At 42.9% G+C, this 18,462-nt stretch overlaps 1 protein-coding gene across 3 annotated transcripts in view; it reads left to right on the forward strand.

Annotated features, from left to right (window-relative positions):
* The window catches only part of LOC135526091 (arf-GAP with SH3 domain, ANK repeat and PH domain-containing protein 3-like), a 49,710-nt gene that overhangs the window by 11,786 nt on the left and 19,462 nt on the right, over window positions 1–18,462 (forward strand). For all 3 annotated transcript variants that reach the window (XM_064954183.1, XM_064954185.1, XM_064954184.1), the window contains exons 3-8: window positions 4,693–4,838; window positions 9,478–9,552; window positions 10,376–10,425; window positions 12,808–12,931; window positions 14,229–14,314; window positions 16,376–16,451. In XM_064954183.1, coding sequence (XP_064810255.1) covers window positions 4,693–4,838; window positions 9,478–9,552; window positions 10,376–10,425; window positions 12,808–12,931; window positions 14,229–14,314; window positions 16,376–16,451 — 557 coding nt within the window. The remainder of the gene's footprint in view (window positions 1–4,692; window positions 4,839–9,477; window positions 9,553–10,375; window positions 10,426–12,807; window positions 12,932–14,228; window positions 14,315–16,375; window positions 16,452–18,462) is intronic.

The raw sequence follows: 18,462 nt of genomic DNA on the forward strand, positions 1-18,462 counted from the left end.
AAGCTAGATGTCGGTGTCCACGATCTGGCTAGTTTTCCTTTTGTAGTCTGTGGTTGTCTGTAGACCCTGCTACAAACGCCTCGTGTCTGAGCCATTGAATTGTGACTCCACTTTGTCTCTCCTGACATTTTTCCTGTTTGATTGCCTTGCGGAGGGAATGACTACATTGTTTGTATTCTGCAATATTCCCAGTCACCTTGCCATGGTTAAATGCGGTGGTTCGCACTTTCAGTTTTGTGCGAATGCTGCCATCTATCCACGGTTTCTGGTTAGGTTTTAATAGTCGTAGTGGGTACAAATTCTAGGTCAGGTGGATAAAAGGACTTTGATTCCTATATGTTGTTACAATTACACCATGAGTCATGAAACATACACCCCCACCCTTCCCGGAGAGATATTTATTCCTGTCTGTGCGATGAACTGAGAACGTTATTGGCTGGACCGACTCAGACAGTATATCACGAGAGAGCCGTGTTTACGTGAAACAGTATATTATAATAATCCCTGATGTCTTGCTGGAAAGAGGCCCTCGCCCTGAGCTCGTCAACTTTGTTTTCCAGAGACTGAACATTTGCGCGTAATATACTCTGAAGCGGTGGGTGGTTTGCGCGCCTCCTAAGTCGGACTAGAAGACCACTCCGAGTACCTCTCCTCCTCCGGAATTGTTTTTGGTCGGCTTCTGGAATCAGTTCAATCACCCTGGGGGGTGCAAACAAAGGATTTGCTTCAGGAAAGTCATAGTGCTGGTGCGTTACCGCCGCTCTGATATCCAATCGTTCTCCCCTGGCCGCATGTAATAACACACAACATTTTGTGGGCGAACAATGTAAGATATAATACATTTAAAAAAATGTATTACGTTTTTTTTCAGCTCGTGTCCCTCTAATCACTCTGACATCAATGCAAATAAAATTGAAAATCAAATCAAACACTTCATGAGAGCCCTGGTATTGAGTTTATTCGGAAGAAGATCCCCTATTGCACAGCGAGAGACTGCTCCTCATAGCTTGTTGATGCATGGAATGAAGTGTTCCTATAAGCTCATGTTGCGCAACATTTCTATATGCTATGTTATTGCGTAAGAAAGTTGTTAAAAAAATAAGGGTCTCAGCAGCTTTTTATAGGCTAGGCCTACTATTTCTTTTTCAATTTTCCAAAATATTAAGAACATTGCTTCACTTTACAACCATAGTAGTCTACTTGGCTGATATGAAAATTAACTGTGGGAAAAATGTCCTCCATTCGCTATTCAAGGGCATACAGATTACGTATCCTGCCCCCGTCCCTGGTCCAACAGGTGCATGATAATGGCCCATTCTAAATCAAAACAAATTTCTCACACATACTAAATAATATACAGTACCAGTAAAAAGTTTGGACACCTAATCATTCAAGGGTTTTTATTTATTTAGACTATTTTCTACATTGTAGAATAATAGTGAAGACATCAGCTATGAAATAACACATATTGTATCATGTCGTAAAAAAGTGTTAAACAAATCTATATATATATATATATATTTTAGGTTCTTCATAGTAGCCACCCTTGGCTCCCGAGTGGCGCAGTGGCCTAAGACGCAATCTCGGTGTAAGAGGCGTCACTGCAGTACCTGGTTCAAATCCAGGCTTCATCACATCCGGCCATGATTGGGAGTCCCGTAAGGCGTTGCACATTTGGCCCAACGTCGTCCGGGTCTGTTGCTGCTACTGCCACCTCACCCTTTTATCTATTTTGCTGGTCTTTTGCTCCTGAAGAAAATCATTTGCATGGTCATCCTTACAATTCAAACCAGTCCTCCATTTTTAAATAAATTCAGTTTGTCCTTCTCTTAGGCTTGAGGCCTTTGCCGATTGTATGTCGCATTGTATTTTTTATGATTGTCACAGTGTTAAATCTTGATATCAACCTGGCCAGATTGTAGGATTTACTTCAGTTCTGTAGTGACATTCTGCGTTTGGCTTAAGGGGCTACGTCAACTGACACGGGCTACGTCAACTGACACGGGCTACGTCAACTGACACGGGCTACGTCAACTGACACGGGCTACGTCAACTGACACGGGCTACGTCAACTGACACGGGCTACGTCAACTGACACGGGCTACGTCAACTGACACGGGCTACGTCAACTGACACGGGCTACGTCAACTGACACGGGCTACGTCAACTGACACGGGCTACGTCTGTGCAGCGGTGTATTCGATCTGTGCATGTGCCAGCACAGATGCTTATGTGTGAGTGAAGTGAGCTCGGGAAAAACATTTTTCCACATCTTTTTTTTATATGCCTGAACTTACAATTAAATAGGCTTCCCCAAAATATCATGGTGGCTTAGGTAGAACGTTTAATTTTAATTGCCGAATTTGTGCATTTATCATAATCCCATCAGCCTGATTTGATGTATGTAGTAGCCTAAACACGATTTAAGGAAATTGTTCTTACACAACATGTAAATGTTTATCTAACCTATTGTATTAATCTGGCTCATCACAATAATCATATAATTGTGTGCATTACTCCGTGCCAGCCGCGTTCCTATTGGTCAGTTAACGGGTCGGCTCGTAACACCAGCCACGCTATACGATAAATGCAAAGAAAATCTGACACTGACAGAACTTTGTCAGAGCCTATGACCATACGTAGCAGCAGACCTAGACCCTGTCACATTGAAAGAGCCAAGACATCTGACAATCATTTACGACCTACGACGTGGACATTTTGTCTTGGGCAGTAATATCGTGGCATATGATGGCTAATATCATACAGTCTGCAAAGGCCTTTAATTAGTGGCCAGGAAATGGCCCCTCTGTGGTTTATATTCCCTTAAAGGGTATGGATTAGTTAGATCAGGGTTTCTTAAACCTTTTGACGGTGTAGAGAAATGTACATTTCCTGGAATTCTACATATTTTGCCGTGTGACCCAAAGGAAATTAGGCTTTTTCTTGAAAAATGTTGTGCAATTTTACTCATTTTGCCATGGGGGGGATTTTTCTCCAGTTTTAGTTTGACTAGTAGAGAGATGTTAGTATATCCGAGTGAGAGCTTCTAATCAATCAATGGGGGCACCCTGGAGGTGCCCTGCATGCCTGGTTGGAATTCGGGCCTTGATAGCTGACTAGACTAACTTAACCATTTAAAAAAAAAAATCTATTGTAAAACATACGACTGGATTGCAATGGTTCATAATTGTATTTTATTAAAATTGTTACATTTTAGTCACTGGCCCATTTCTCCATCAAAGTTTTGGGCTTGTAGAAAAATCTTTAAATGAAAATTGCACCATACGGATAGCCCTCTCAAAGAACTGCTGGACTTTGTTGGACTATTTTAAGGTGATTTGGGTTGAAGCATTAGGTTGCTAAGAGAAGGATATTGCTTTTATGGAGGACTGGCTTGAACACAATTTACTTTCATCATGAGCAAAAGCAATTGGTTTTCTACCCAAAATTGCAAAGAAAATATTGTGATCCATTTTAATAAACAGAGACTAGCAAAATGGATAAAATGTATTTATGGTAAATAATGCAATGTCTAATTTCTCTGAACGGGGGGAAAGAACATCCAGATTCACAGTTAATGCATTAGGGTTGAAGAAGCAATACTCTAAGCTGCAGCTCCATACAACTTGTCAAAAATAGAGAACCGATACTGCATACTGGTTGTTGGGGTGGGATTGCTGTAGAGTGTTGACAATTTTACTGGAATCCTCATGTCTTAATCGTAGGAAGAAATTTAGTCCAATTTGGATTCTGGGTAATTAACAGGGTCAATTTGGGTGCAATCAATTAGCTTAATTTCTCAGCTCTAGTTACATTTCAACAAAATAAAGTTTCGGGGCCTCCCGAGTGGCGCAGCGGTCTGTAAGGCTCTGCATCGCAGTGCTAGCTCCGTTACCAAAGATCCTGGTGCGATACCGGGCTGTGTCACACAGGGGAGACACATGAGGCAACGCACAATTGCCCAGCGTTGTCCGGATGTTATTATTTATTGAACCATTTATTTAACTAGGCGAGTCAGTTAAGAACAAATTCTTATTTACAATGACGGCCGACACCGGCCAAACCCTAACCCGGTTGGCCCTGGGCCAATTGTGCGCCGTCCTAGGGGACTCCCAATCACGGCCGGTTGTGATGCAGCCTGGAATCGAACCAGGGTCTGTAGTGACACCTCTAGCACTGAGCAGCAGTGCCTTAGACCACTGTGCCACTCGGGAAGGTTTTGGCCGGCCGGGATGCCCTTATCCCATCACACGCTAGCAACTTTGGCAGGCTGGGCGCATGCACGCTGACACGGCCGGCAGGTTTACGGTGTTTCCTCTGACACATTGGTGCAGCTGGCTTCCGGGTTAAGTGTGCATTGTGTCAAGAAGCAGTGTGGCTTGGCAGGGTTGTGTTTCGGAGGAAGTACGTCTCTTGACCATCGCCTCTCCCGAGTCCGTACGGGAGTTGCAGCGATGGAACAAGACTGTAACTACCAATTTAGCTATGATGAAGGGGGGGAGAATAAAAAAAATAAAAAATAAGAATAAATTAGTTACAGAAACTGACAGTATTAGCATTCCTAACTACCGAAAAGATTTCAGAGCAATCTGAGATGGTGGGTGTCATGGCTTGCTAAAGTGACATGGAATGACTCAAAAGGCAGCATAGGATGGAAACAACAATTTTTTAAGTGTGTGTTTGTGGTTCTAGGTCACGCAGAGAACAAGGAGCAGTACATCGACGTGCTAGAGAACCTGGGGAACAGTCACCTGACCCAGGACAACAACGAGGTGTCCACTGGGTTCCTGAATCTGGCTGTCTTCACCAGGGAGGTCACTGCACTCTTCAAGAACCTGGTGAGAGTAGGGGGGAGACTTTCGGACGGATAGGGTGTACGTTTGAGGGAAGACTTTTTTGGGTGGTGGAGGAGAGAAAAAATAGGTGCAAGACGTCAAGAGTTTTGAGTGATGGAGGGGAAACATTTTTAGGGGATGGGGCTTAGTCTGGGAGAGGTAAGGCACTTTGGAAACGGATGAGAGAAACTTTGGGAATGGGTAGGTAATGAGTGGGGTGTGTAGGGTAGGGAGAGGTGCGGGAATAACCTCTTTGTATCTGGGGGAGGGGCAATGGCTGCAGAGTTTGGAGTGATAGGTGTTAATGGTGTTGAGAGGGGGAAGAGGAGTGTATAGTTAAAAGGAAACAGTGCTTTTGAGACAGATTTGATTTATTTTATTGGATGTGGGTGGTGACAGAACAGATGTGGTAAAGTTGGGCTGTATTCATTAGTTGGCCACTGTTGCAAAACTATTATTCCAAACAGAAAACATGTTACAACGAAAACGAGTTTCTATTGGACAAATTCAGGTATGTACATCACCGTTTCTATGGTTTGGTTCCTAGTGAGTACACCCCTGGGTGACGTTCTAGAGGTGACAATAGGCTGTTGCTAACACCAATGCAGTATTCAGTCAGAACATAAACATTTGAAGTTGAGCGCCAATGACCTAAGGTAGATGTACAAATATTAGGAACACCTAATATTGAGTTGTACCCCCTTTTGCCCTCAGAACAGCCTCAATTCGCCAGTGCATGGGGCGCTCTACAAGGTGTCAAATCACAATTTTATTGGTCACATACACATATTTGGCAGGTGTTATTGCGGGTGTAGCGAAATGCTTGTGTTCCTAGCTCCAACAGTGCAGTAGGATCTAACAATACACACATCTAAAAGAATGGAATTAGAAAATATTAGGACGAACAATGTCGGAGTGGTATTGACTAACATAAAGTATAGTAGAATACAGTATATAGATATGAGATCAGTAAAGCAGTATGTAAATATTAATAATCGAACACTTGTCACTTTAATAAAGTGGCCAGTGATTCTGTAAATGTTTGGAGTTGAGCGCCATCAATGATCTAAGGTAGATGTACAAATATGCACTGAGTGTACAAAAGCGTTCCACACGGATGCTGGCCCATGTTGACTCCTTTGTGTGGTGGACTGTTCTTGATACACATAAACTGTTGAGCGTGAAAAGCCCATCAGCGTTATAGTTCTTGACAACAGCCAAACTGGTGCGTCTGGCACCCGCTACCATACCCTGTTCAAAGGCACTGCACTTAAACATTTTGTCTTGCCCATTCACCCTCTGAATGGCAATTCATACACAATCAATGTCTCACGGCTTAAAACTCCTTCTTTAACCTGTCTCCTCCCATTCATCTACACTGATTTTGAAGTGGATTTAACAGGTGACATCAATAAGGGATCTTAGCTCTCACCTGGATTCACCTGGTCAGTCTGTCATGGAAAGAACAGGTGTTTTGTACACTCTTGTGTAGAATAATCCTAATCTGTCATTGTCTGCAGCTCTACACATGAATAGTGCTGAGTGGTCCTACCGCCATCACTAAGCTGTGACTTAACCAAGCCATGAGCTCATTAATCGTGTGCCCGCGCTCGTGCGTGGTCCGAGGGGTTATTTATGAATGAGTTGCAGTGTGGTTACAGCTGGAGGGTCAAAGGGCCCCTGTTGAGGGAGAGGGATGAGGAAAGACCCCGTTCTTGTCGCAGCAGTATGCTTGAAGGAGTGAGTTGTGTGTGCATGCATTGTGTTGGGTGGGATACAACAGCTGCAGGAGAGCACCTCCACCCCCCCCCCCTTCGAGAACTGGAACCCCCCCCTTACTGATAGTTGTGTTAATTCATCCCAGACCTTTGTGTGTTGGGAGTGGACAAGGCAACTCCTCCTTTCACTCCCCCAGCTGTCAAAGTCCCCCTCAGGACCTTGAGGAAGTGCTAGAGGAAACTGAAGAAACTAATCTAAAACACTACCACTGCTTGATTTAGGGGCTTTAACAGTAAACTGTGTGTGTGTGGGGGGAGCTGTGTGTCTGAGTGTGTGCTCTGAAGAGGGTTGTTTCACTGTTACACAGAACCTTCTTTCCATTTCTTCAATTCTCGGAAGGAAATCAAAACAAAGACAACTTTAAAAAGTTCAAGTTTGCATCAATTTCTCAAGGTGAACCCAAGTGTGAACTCAGAAGGGGGAAATGGTTGTCTTTTTATTTACCTACAGAGCTGCTTCAGTACGTACAGGAGATGTTTTTGCACTGAACTAGGGTTGCAAAATTCTGGTAACCTTTACAAAAGTCCCATATTTTGCTAAAAGTCTGGTTGGAAGTTTCCAGATTTCCCCCTTCCAACCGGGATTTCTAGAAAACCTGGGCATTTTGGGAAGATTCCTGGAATTTTGCCACCCTACACTGAGCAGTCAGTTAATCAGTACGATCTACAAAATGGGTCAGATGTTTTGATTCTCCATTTGCGTGTCTTCAGCATGTATTACACTGAACAAGAATATAACTGCAACGAGTTACGGTCATATTTTTATTTGATTTGCCCCGTGTTTTACCAGGTATTTTGACTGAGAACCTTCTCACTTACAGCAACAACCTTGGGAATAGTTACAGGGGATGAATGAGCCAATTGAATGCTGGGGATGATATGAAGGCCAGAATGGGAATTTAGCCCGGACATCGGGGTTAACACTCCTACGATTACGATGCCATGGTTAGTGACCACAGTCAGGACACCTGTTTAACGTCCCATGGGCCTCAGGATCTTGTCACAGTATTCCTGTGTATTCAAATTGCGATTTGATAAAATACAATTGTGTTCATTTTCCGTAGCTTATGCCTGCCCATACCATAACTCCGCCACCATGGGGCATGCATTGACCTCAGCAAACCACTTGCCCACACAATGTCATTAACACTGTCTGCTAGTTGAAACCGGTATTGATCCGTGAAGAGCACACTTCAGCGTGCCAGTGGCCATAAAAGTTGAGCATTTTCCCACTGAAGTCAGTTACGATGCCGAACTGCAGTCATGTCAAGACCCTGGTGAGGACAACGAGCACGCAGATAAGCTTCCCTGAGACGGTTTGTGACAGAAATTCTATGGTTGTGCAAACCCAGTTTCATCAGCTGTCTGGGTGGCTGATCTCAGACAATCCCACAGGTGAATAAGCCGGATGTGGTCCTGGGCTTGTGGGGGGTCGTTACATGTGGTTGCGAAGCCAGTTGGACGAAATGCCAAATTCTCTAAAACGGTGGAGGCAGCTTATGATAAAGAAATTAACATTCAATTCTCTGGCAACAGCTCTGGTGGACATTCCTGTAGTTAAGCAAGCCAATTGCACGATCCCTCAACTTGAGACATCTGTGGCATTGTGTTGTGACAAAACGGCACATTTTTTTGTGGCATTTTGTCCCCAGCACAAGGTGCACCTGTGTTATGATCACGCTGTTTAATCGGCTTCTTGATATGCCACACGTGGTGGATGGATTACCTTGGCAAAGGAGAAATGCTCACTAACATGGATGTAAATATATTTGTGCACAACATTGATCTCTTATTTCAGCTCATGAAACATGGGACCAACACTTTACATGTTGCCTTTCTATTTTGTTCAATGTAGTTTTGCAAGAAGAGCTTAAATGGATACAGACCTCCTCTAAAATTGATAAACTGTTTTGGGGTCTTCCTAATTAAAACAATGTTGCTTGTTTTCCGGCCGAGTAGAAAACGGCGTTTTGAATCGCTCTATTATTTTAGGGATACTATGGTGCAGTTGCCCTTGTCTTATTAATATGCATTGTTTTACTTATTTTTTATCGTGTGTTGGTCATCGTTGTGTGTCCTGCCCTTGTAAGTCATTGATGCATACTGTGGATAAAACAATTTCCCAAATTGGAATTAAGAAAGTAATACTCTCTACTCTATAGTGGTACTGTACTATGATGCCAGAAGTGGATGGGGTAGGAAGTTGTGTGTGTGTGTGTGTGTGTGTGTGTGTGTGAGAGAACAGAAATAGACCCTGCGTTGGTCCCAAGCCAAGTCTGCACCATGATAAGAGTGAGGGAGGGGATTGCAGGGCGCCATGTCCTTCCTGGGTGGTGGTGTTTATATTATGTTTCAACCCCTTAAAGAGCAGAGCTTTCATGTGTATGGTGTACATTTTAGGACACGTCCTTGTTCCTGGGTTCAGGTGGCGGTGTAAGCATGTATCGGCCTGTAAAGAGCAGAGGTGGAGGAGGACCGGACTGACTGACTTTACGACAACTTTTATCTGTACGGTGTATGTTTTCGGACATTCATTTGTTGTGGATGTCCTAACATGTGCACCGTTAATCTGTAGTCCAATTCGATGCACGACGGGAAGGATCTCGGCATAAGTAACCAGAATACAGTATGCAATACACTTATTCCGTCTGAGTCTCATTTGATTTGGTCATATACGAATTCTGATGAGTTGTGGTGCACCCGGAGCCATCCCATCCCATCCCTTGAAAATGTGACTCAATAAAAAAAACTGGAACAACATATGACCCAAAGGAACCAATACAGGTTTTTTGTTATTTCATCATTGTAAATCAAAAATGGGTGTCTGTGTGTAGCTATGTGACTCATTTGTTTCTGTCTTCCAGGTCCAGAACCTGAACAACATAATCTCCTTCCCCCTGGAGAACATCCTGAAGAGTGAGCTCCGAGACAGCAGACTGGTGAGTAACTAGGGTTGTAAGATTCCAGTAACTTTCACAATATTGCCTTTGGTTTCCAGAAAGCCCGGTTGGTAGCGTGCCCGAATTTCCTGCATATCCCCTCCTTATTCCAGGAATCTTCCAATTGGGAATTTTGGGAAAGTTTCTGGAATTTTGCCACCCTGCGATTTAGCTCTACTGTCGTGTACAAACTGTAAGTCTTCTGTGTAACCTACTGTGCACTAACTCTCCTGCCTCCCCACAGTCTGTGTCTGTAAAGTCAGCGAGAGATGCACCTCGCCGAAGAGTAAACCACAACCCTACAAAACATCCGCTCTGTGTACTTACTACTGCCTTGTGCCATTTTATGACCAACACCCATATTGTGTTGGGTGTCACAAATTAGTGACAGCTTTTTAAAACTGTTGCATCCCATCGGATGAGCAATTCTTCATTCAATATGTCAGTCTCATCTGTACCATAAAAAAACAAAAAAAACACGCATAAATATGGTCGGGAGTTTTTCCTGACCATGTGACTCCACCGGGAGAAACTGGGCCACTGTTTTATATAGGCTTAGACTATTACTAATAGGACCTGGAGATTTACCTGGTCAGGTCACTTGGCCAGGAAAACCCCTGGCCCTACATATTGAATCCTTCACCGGCAGTAGATATTATTGTAAAACCCCTTTGTTGAAGAGTTATAAAGGGAGTGACTGGGGCCTCCTGTGCAGTGTCCTGTGAATGTTTAGATGATATACAGTAGACTAGAGGCCATGTTTATTTGATATGTCTGGAGCGGCTGGCAAGCTGGTCATAACCATCTTTTTCGTCTTCTTTAGGAGCTGAAGAAACAGTTGGAGAAGAGCTGGAAGGACTATGACATCAAAGTGTAAGTTGATGGTGATTATAAGGATTTTAGCCTATTATTTTTATGGTCCATCTCTCAGAAGGTTATATGCAGTACCAGTCAGAGGTTTGGACACACCTACTCATTCAAGGGTTTTCCTTTATTTGTGTTATTGTAGAATAATAGTGAAGACATCAAAACTGAAATAAAACATGGAATCATGTAGTAACCAAAAAACAAATCAACATATATTTTAGATTCTTCAGTAGCCACCCATTGCTAGATGCCAGCTTTGCACAATCTTGGCATTCTCTCAACCAAGCTTCATGAGGAATGCTTTTCCAACAGTCTTGAAGGAGTTCCCCCATATGCTGAGCACTTGTAAAAGTTTTTTTTAAACCCTTTTTTTCTCCCCAATTTTGTGGTATCCAATTGGTAGTAGTTACAGTCTTGTCTCATCACTGCAACTCCCGCATAGACTCAGGAGAGTCCTCCGAAACACAACACAACAGCTTCTTGACACAATGCACATCCAACCCGGAAGCCAGCCGCACCAATGTGTCGAAGGAAACACCGTACACCTGCCGACCTGGTCAGTGTGTACTGCGCCCGGCCCGACACAGGAGTCACTAGTACGCGATGAGACAAGGATATCCCTGCCGGCCAAACACTCCCTAACCCGGACGACGCTGGGCCAATTGTGCGCAGCCCCATGGGCATCCCGGTCGCGGCCGGCTGCGACAAAGCCTGGGCTCAAACCCAGAATCTCTGGTGGCACGATGCAGTGCCTGAGACCACTGCGCCACCCGGGAGGCGCTGCACACTTGTTGGCTGCTTTTCCTTCACTCTGCGGTCCAACTCATCCCAAACCATCTCAATTGGGTTGAGGTTGGATGATTGTGGAGGCCAGGTCGTCTGATGCAGCACTCAATCACACTCCTTCTTGGTCAAATAGCCTTTACACAGCCTGAAGGTGTGTTTTGGGTCCTTGTCCTGTTGAAAAACAAATGATAGTCCCACTAAGCAAAAAACAGATGGGATGGTGTATCGCTGCGGAATGCTGTGGTAGCCATGCTGGTTAGGTGTGCCTTGAATTCTAAATAAATCAGGGTCGCCAGCAAAGCACCCCCACACAGTAACACCACTTCTATTTTTCAAAGTGGGAACCACACATGCGGAGACCATCCGTTCACCTCCTCTGCGTCTCACAAAGACATGGCAGTTGGAAAAAAAATCTCAAATTTGCACTCATCAGACCAAAGGACAGATTTCCACCAGTCTAATGTCCATTGCTCGTGTTTCTTGGCCCAAGCAAGTCTCTTCGTCTTATTGGTGTCCTTTTAGTAGTGGTTTCTTTGCAGCAATTTGGCCATGAAGGCCTGATTCACACAGTCTCCTCTGAACAGTTGATGTTGAGATGTGTCTGTTACTTGACCTCTGTGAAGCATTTATTTGGGCTGCAATTTCTGAGTCTGGTAACTCTAATGAACTTATCCTCTGCAGCAGAGGTAACTCTGGGTCTTCCTTTCCTGTGGCGGTCCTCATGAGAGCCAGTTTCATCATAGCACTTGACGGTTTTTGCGACTTCACTTGAAGAAACCTTTTTAAAGTTCTTTAAATTTTCCATGTTGACTGACCGTCATGTCCTAAAGTAATGATGGACTGTTTCTCTTTGCTCATTTGAGCTGTTCTTGACATAATTCGGACTTGGTCTTTTACCAAATAATCTTCTGTCTACCACTCCTACCTTGTCACAACACAACTGATTGGCTCAAACGCATTAAGAAAGAAAGAAATTCTACAAAGTAACTTTTAACAAGGCACACCAAGAGTGTGCAAAGCTAAGGCAAAGGATGGCTACTTTGAAGAATATAAAATATATTTGGATTTGTTTAAGTTTTTTTGTTTCTACATGATTCCATGTGTTATTTCATAGTTGATGTCTTCACTATTCTACAATGTGGAAAATAGTAAAAAAAAAGAAACCCTGGAATGAGTAGTTGTGTCAACTTGTGTGAGTGGTATTTATACACATCCAATAATGTTCAATTGCTGAGGCATGTCACTTTCCAATCTACATTTGAGCTCAGACATTACAGCATTGGTCTACAATTGCATGTTGGCTAAAAATATGTGAAGGGGGCTTCACCTCTACAAAAAAGGGAGTGTGTTACAGAAATAGGATGTGTAAAAGGGCAAAGATTAGGACCATAAATACCTGCTGACTGTATCATGTAAATCCACCCCATATTTCTTTCATTCTCTCACAAACACGCACACACTTTCTCATGCGCTGTCTCTGGTCTCCTCAGCAGCTGTTTTGTCTGCCCTGCTGCATTTTCTAACGCTATTTTGTTTTCATTAAGGGTATCCATAAATGTCTCTCAAACTCTCTCTCTCTCTCTCTCTCTGTCTCTCTCTCAGTGGGAAACTGGAGAAGGAGAGGAGGGAGAAGAGTCGGCAGCTGGGCCTGGTCAAGACTGAGGGACACAACGTGACAGAGGACATGGAGCGAGAGAGGAGGACCTTCCAGCTGCAGATGTGTGAGGTGGGGGCTTGGAGCTGAGACTAGACAGGAAACACACACACACTAGGGATGGGCACGGCTAATCAGATATCCGAACGGTCCTTAGTACTTGATTACTTGAGTGTGTGTGTGAGCATTTTCTTTTTTTTGTAGGCCTATTTTGACCATTTAAAAAAGCTTTGCTATTTATTTTATCCTTGTGATAAACCATGGCTTTTGAAATTATTTAATAAATATGCTATTTTATCCACTTCAAATAGCAATTACAGGCGCGTACCTAACGGACTTTCACAATACCTGACACAGACCAATGCAAAACACTCACCAGAGAACTTTTTTGCATTTGTATCAGAATCAGTTTTATCATGGTGAAAATGACATATTTTTAGTTGATTAGGATCCTAGATCTGTGCATAAGGACAAATTCTCCCCGAACAGCACAGCTTGGATCAAGGTGGGGGTGGCAAACCATGTAAAATAGGGAGCACAGATTGGAATCAGTACCATTTGGAATCGGACTCCAAAGCTAAGCTCAGTTAAGTTTGTAGCTCACAGTTACACTTTACGAGCGTAGGGGAATTTGTTGCACACTCTCTGTCAGGTCAGCTGCTGAGATGGATGGAGGAGAAGAGGGAAATTATTCCCCTTCCTCCAAGGCTCTCGCCTGGGTCCTATTCATCAGGGCACGCAACAGAAAAAATGTTTCTTATAGGATAAATCGAGGTTGTACATCGCTGTTTCAGTATTTTTTCCCCTTTTTTCTCTCGTTTGTTGCCTAATGAACATGATCCAGCACAGCCGCAGACAGATGGCTTTAAACAAGTCTTTATGGAGCAGAGACGAAGCAGACTGAAGTCATTCCTTCCACTAGCAGCAGCGAGTTCCTACAGCTGGCTCCAAAGGCTTTTTCCGACCTTTTTTTTATTTTTTTATTTTTTAAAGCAACAGACTTCAAACAGTTAAAATGGATCAGGGGAAAAAACACGCCCTGAAATTGTTCTGTTATTTCATGTTTGGGCTAAGTCCTGAAAACCATACAGTCTTCGTCAAAATACTTATTTATATTAAGGTCCAGCATTTTTGCTGACCATGACGTGACAATGAAGGCCTGGACTTTTTCCTAGTCAGTTCACAATGGGTCAGGAAAAACTCCAGGCCCTATTCAAATATACACTAAACCAGGATTAAAGAATGACTGATTTTGAATCTGTGAAATGACGCACAACTTAATTGTGGTCTATAACCACTGACGGTTTCGGAACCGAAACCTAAGCTCTGTAACCATGGTTACCAACGCTACATCCTCTGGTTTGTCCAGTACTTGCTGAAGATCCAGGAACTGAAGGTGCGCCAGGGTCCAGACTTGCTCCAGAGTCTCATCAAGTACTTCCAGGCCCAGCTCAAGTAAGTTCTCCTTTTATGCTGCATTCATGCCCTTTTCACACTTTTGAGCCAAACCAAGTTGAGCTGGACTGCATTTTGGCCCGGTTATAGTCGATTTATACAGTGGGGCAAAAAGTATTTAGTCAGCCAACAATTGTGCAAGTTCTCCCACTTAAAAAGATGAGAGGCCTGTAATTTTCATCATAGGTACACTTCAACTATGACAGACAAAATGCAGACAAATCAAGAAAATCACATTGTAGGATAGTTTTATGAATTTATTTGGAAATTATGGTGGAAAATAAGTATTTGGTCAATAACAAAAGTTTCTCAATACTTTGTTATATACCCTTTGTTGGCAATGACAGAGGTCAAATGTTTTCTGTACGTCTTCACAAGGTTTTCACACACTGTTGCTGGTATTTTGGCCCATTCCTCCATGCAGATATCCTCTAGAGCAGTGATGTTTTGGGGCTGTTGCTGGGCAACAGACTTTCAACTCCCTCCAAAGATTTTCTATGGGGTTGAGATCTGGAGACTGGCTAGGCCACTCCAGGACCTTGGAATGCTTCTTACGAAGCCATTCCTTCATTGTCCGGGCGGTGTGTTTGGGGTCATTGTCATGATGAAAGACCCAGCCATGTTTCATCTTCAATGCCCTTGCTGATGGAAGGAGCTTTTCACTCAAAATCTCACGATACACGGCCACATTCATTCTTTCCTTTACACGGATCAGTCGTCCTGGTCCCTTTGCAGAAAAACAGCCCCAAAGCATGATGTTTCCAACCCCATGCTTCACAGTAGGTATGGTGTTCTTTGGATGCAACTCAGCATTCTTTGTCCTCCAAACACAACGAGTTGAGTATTTACCAAAAAGTTTTATTTTGGTTTCATCTGACCATAATGACATTCTCCCAGTCTTCTTCTAGATCATCCAAATGCTCTCTAGCAAACTTCAGACGGGCCTGGACATGTACTGGTTTAAGCAGGGGGACACGTCTGGCACTGCAGGATTTGAGTCCCTGGCGGCGTAGTGTGTTACTGATGGTAGAGTTTGTTACTTTGGTCCCAGCTCTCTGCAGGTCATTCACTAGGTCCCCCCATGTGGTTCTGGGATTTTTGCTCACCGTTCTTGTGATCATTTTGACCCCATGGGGTGAGATCTTGCGTGGAGCCTCAGATCGAGGGAGATTATCAGTGGTCTTGTGTGTCTCTTCCATTTCCTAATAATTGCTCCCATAGTTGATTTCCAAGCCAAGCTGCTTACCTATTGCAGATTCAGTCTTCCCAGCCTGGTGCAGGTCTACAATTTTGTTTCTGGTGTCCTTTGACAGCTCTTTGGTCTTGGCCATAGTGGAGTTTGGAGTGTGACTGTTTGAGGTTGTGGACAGGTGTCTTTTATACTGATAAATTCAAACAGGTGCCATTAATACAGGTAACGAGTGGAGGACAGAGGAGCCTCTTAAAGAAGAAGTTACAGGTCTGTGAGAGCCAGAAATCTTGCTTGTTTGTAGGTGACCAAATACTTATTTTCCACCATAATTTGCAAATAAATTCATGAAAAATACTACAATGTGATTTTCTGGATTTCTTTTCTCGTTTTGTCTGTCATAGTTGAAGTGTACCTATGATGAAAATTACAGGCCTCTCATCTTTTTAAGTGGGAGAACTTGCACAATTGGTGGCTGACTAAACTTTTTTGCCCCACTGTATAGTTAGTGGAACTGTGCTTGAGAGGATAAAATGTGTAAACGAAAATATCAGAGCCAGTTTGGCATGGAAGTATCAAAGGGACTTAGGGTAAAGCATATGGCTTTTATATGCATCCTACTGTTGAGTATCCAAGCTTCTACACAGAGTAGCACCAACGCAAAGGGTTTACGTCAGGAATGTTACCGTGGCTTCTGGTGTATAATGTTGTGGCTGTTCAGTTTTTGTCTTCCTTTTACGAGCTGTTGCCACGGTACTTAACTATTTGTTGCAAATGTAGTGTTTGCTTGACTCAGGTATGCTCGGGAGCTCTATAACCTGCGTGCGTGCGTGTTTGGGATCATGTACCTGAGTGTTAAGGCGTTGTCTCAGTTTCTTCCAGGACGGCTTGAAAGCTGCCGAGAACCTTAGTCCTTTTGTGGAGAAGCTGGCGTCATCTGTCCACACGGTAATTTGTGTTTTGTCTACTTGTCTGTCGATCTGTTTGTCAGTCAGTTTCGCTTTCCTGTATGAGAGGATTGAAGTGGAATGTTACTACCTTTTTGTCTACTTCAGTCAGTCTCTCCATCCACAAGAGAGGATTTGATAGGCTTGTGGACATTCCAGTTGAGGGCTAGTCATTCAAAAATAACTACTGACACATTTCCCAGTATGTTGACTAGTAATTCTGTTTCTATGCGTTTCCCCTCATCTTTTGTTTTGAATGTGCCATCTTATCTAGAATGTAAGTCAGTTACCACAGATTTACTGTCTGGGTCAAAGGTCAGATTCTATTCTAACTGCTGACCTGCTTTCTGAAGTTAAGTTTAGTAAATAGTGTTCTGGAACTATGATACGAGAACCATGTCTTCTTCTACCATGTGACTACCTTAGAAATATGATCTAGATTACATTTCTATGGTGACTACTACTGCTTATACAGGTGGTTGTTTTGGCAGTTAAGCTGTCGGAAGTTTGAAATATTTTAAACTTAGTCATAGCCATGGAACTGCATCTAACCACTAAGTGGATGGTAGGTTTTAGTGATAATCTCAGTGTGTCTAGCAGGCTGTCTGACGCTCACTCAAGCACATTCACAAACAACCCCCCACAGACTTCCAACTGCCTACGGAAGCCCAGACACAATAACAGAACAAATCGCTAGCAGGCAACTGTAAATCTCATACAACAGTTGAGTAAGCTACAGTCAAATTCCTCTTTAACAACCAACCCTCGTAACCCTCGATCTCCTCTCTCCTCCCAGACTTTCCCAACCTACAGGCTGCTAGTTACCGGAATCCTCAATTATTTTAATAATTAACAGTAAATCTATCGTAACTTTGGTAATTTATACTTCAATAACTTTAAAAAAATGTGTTCATATAGTGATAACGTTTTAAAAAGGTGTTCATATAGTATTAATCTATCTGTGTTCATATTTCCATGTCTAGTAGATAGACCATATGGTTCAAGAGAAAATGGCCTAATTAATGAATTTTAAATTAAATATGCACTATGCAGAAATTGCGCCGCCATTTCCTGGTTGCTAAAATGAGTTTGCCTAATTTCAGTTTGACAAAACAAGCAAATATATTGTAGAGAATCATTGTACCATCAAACCGCTGTGAAATCTATTTTCCATAACCAGAAATACTGTATTTTCAGCTGGTGTTCAAAACCGACAGTTAAACTTAAGAACGGGAATCATAGAAATGGCGCACGTAGAACAGATCTGCCGCTTCTTAGACTTGCTTTCAATGATAATGACAGATCTATAACACACATTTCTAAGTGAATTTGGTCAGGGCGCCCAAAAAGTTACATATTGCAGCTCTGCAACTCTTCCAACTTTTGGCTTTTTTCACAACTGCCACCATTGACCATTGATGCCAAAACATTGACAATTGACATAGGAAAATAAATTGGAATGTAAATATTAATGATATTTCTTGCTGAAACACTCATATTAAACACATTGTATTCACTAAGTTACCTTATTGTATTCACTAAAATCTCTTATTTTATTGTCATATATTTTACACGCGATAAACTCACACAGAGGGCAAGATTACAGACACCTGTGATAATCTGAAGTGCTCAAAAGGCCCACTAGATATATTTGTGATTTCATAAAATCCTGCTCTGGCATCAGGCACAGTATTAGTAACGGACACTTGACTTTAATGAGTGTCGGCGATTATTCTTGTTCTGCTTGGTCTGAAAGGGGCCAAGCTCAGGCTCGCTATTTCTCATGTTCCAGGAAGTATTAGGGAAATATACTGGTTTGGCCTTTTTCATGATTCATTAATGCTGCAGGCAGATAGGGGTGGTTCTAGGCTAGACTGGTGGTTTGTGCGGTCTAGAAGTTGGGAAGACGGCACAAATACATCTGGGATCAGACTAAGATGGAGCACCAGAAACCAAAGAGTGTTCTAGCTCCGTTCCACTTTATTTTGCAACGTTATGCAAAACTTGGTTTT

Source organism: Oncorhynchus masou, chromosome 32 (assembly GCF_036934945.1).
Source record: "Oncorhynchus masou masou isolate Uvic2021 chromosome 32, UVic_Omas_1.1, whole genome shotgun sequence".
NCBI lineage: Eukaryota > Metazoa > Chordata > Actinopteri > Salmoniformes > Salmonidae > Oncorhynchus > Oncorhynchus masou.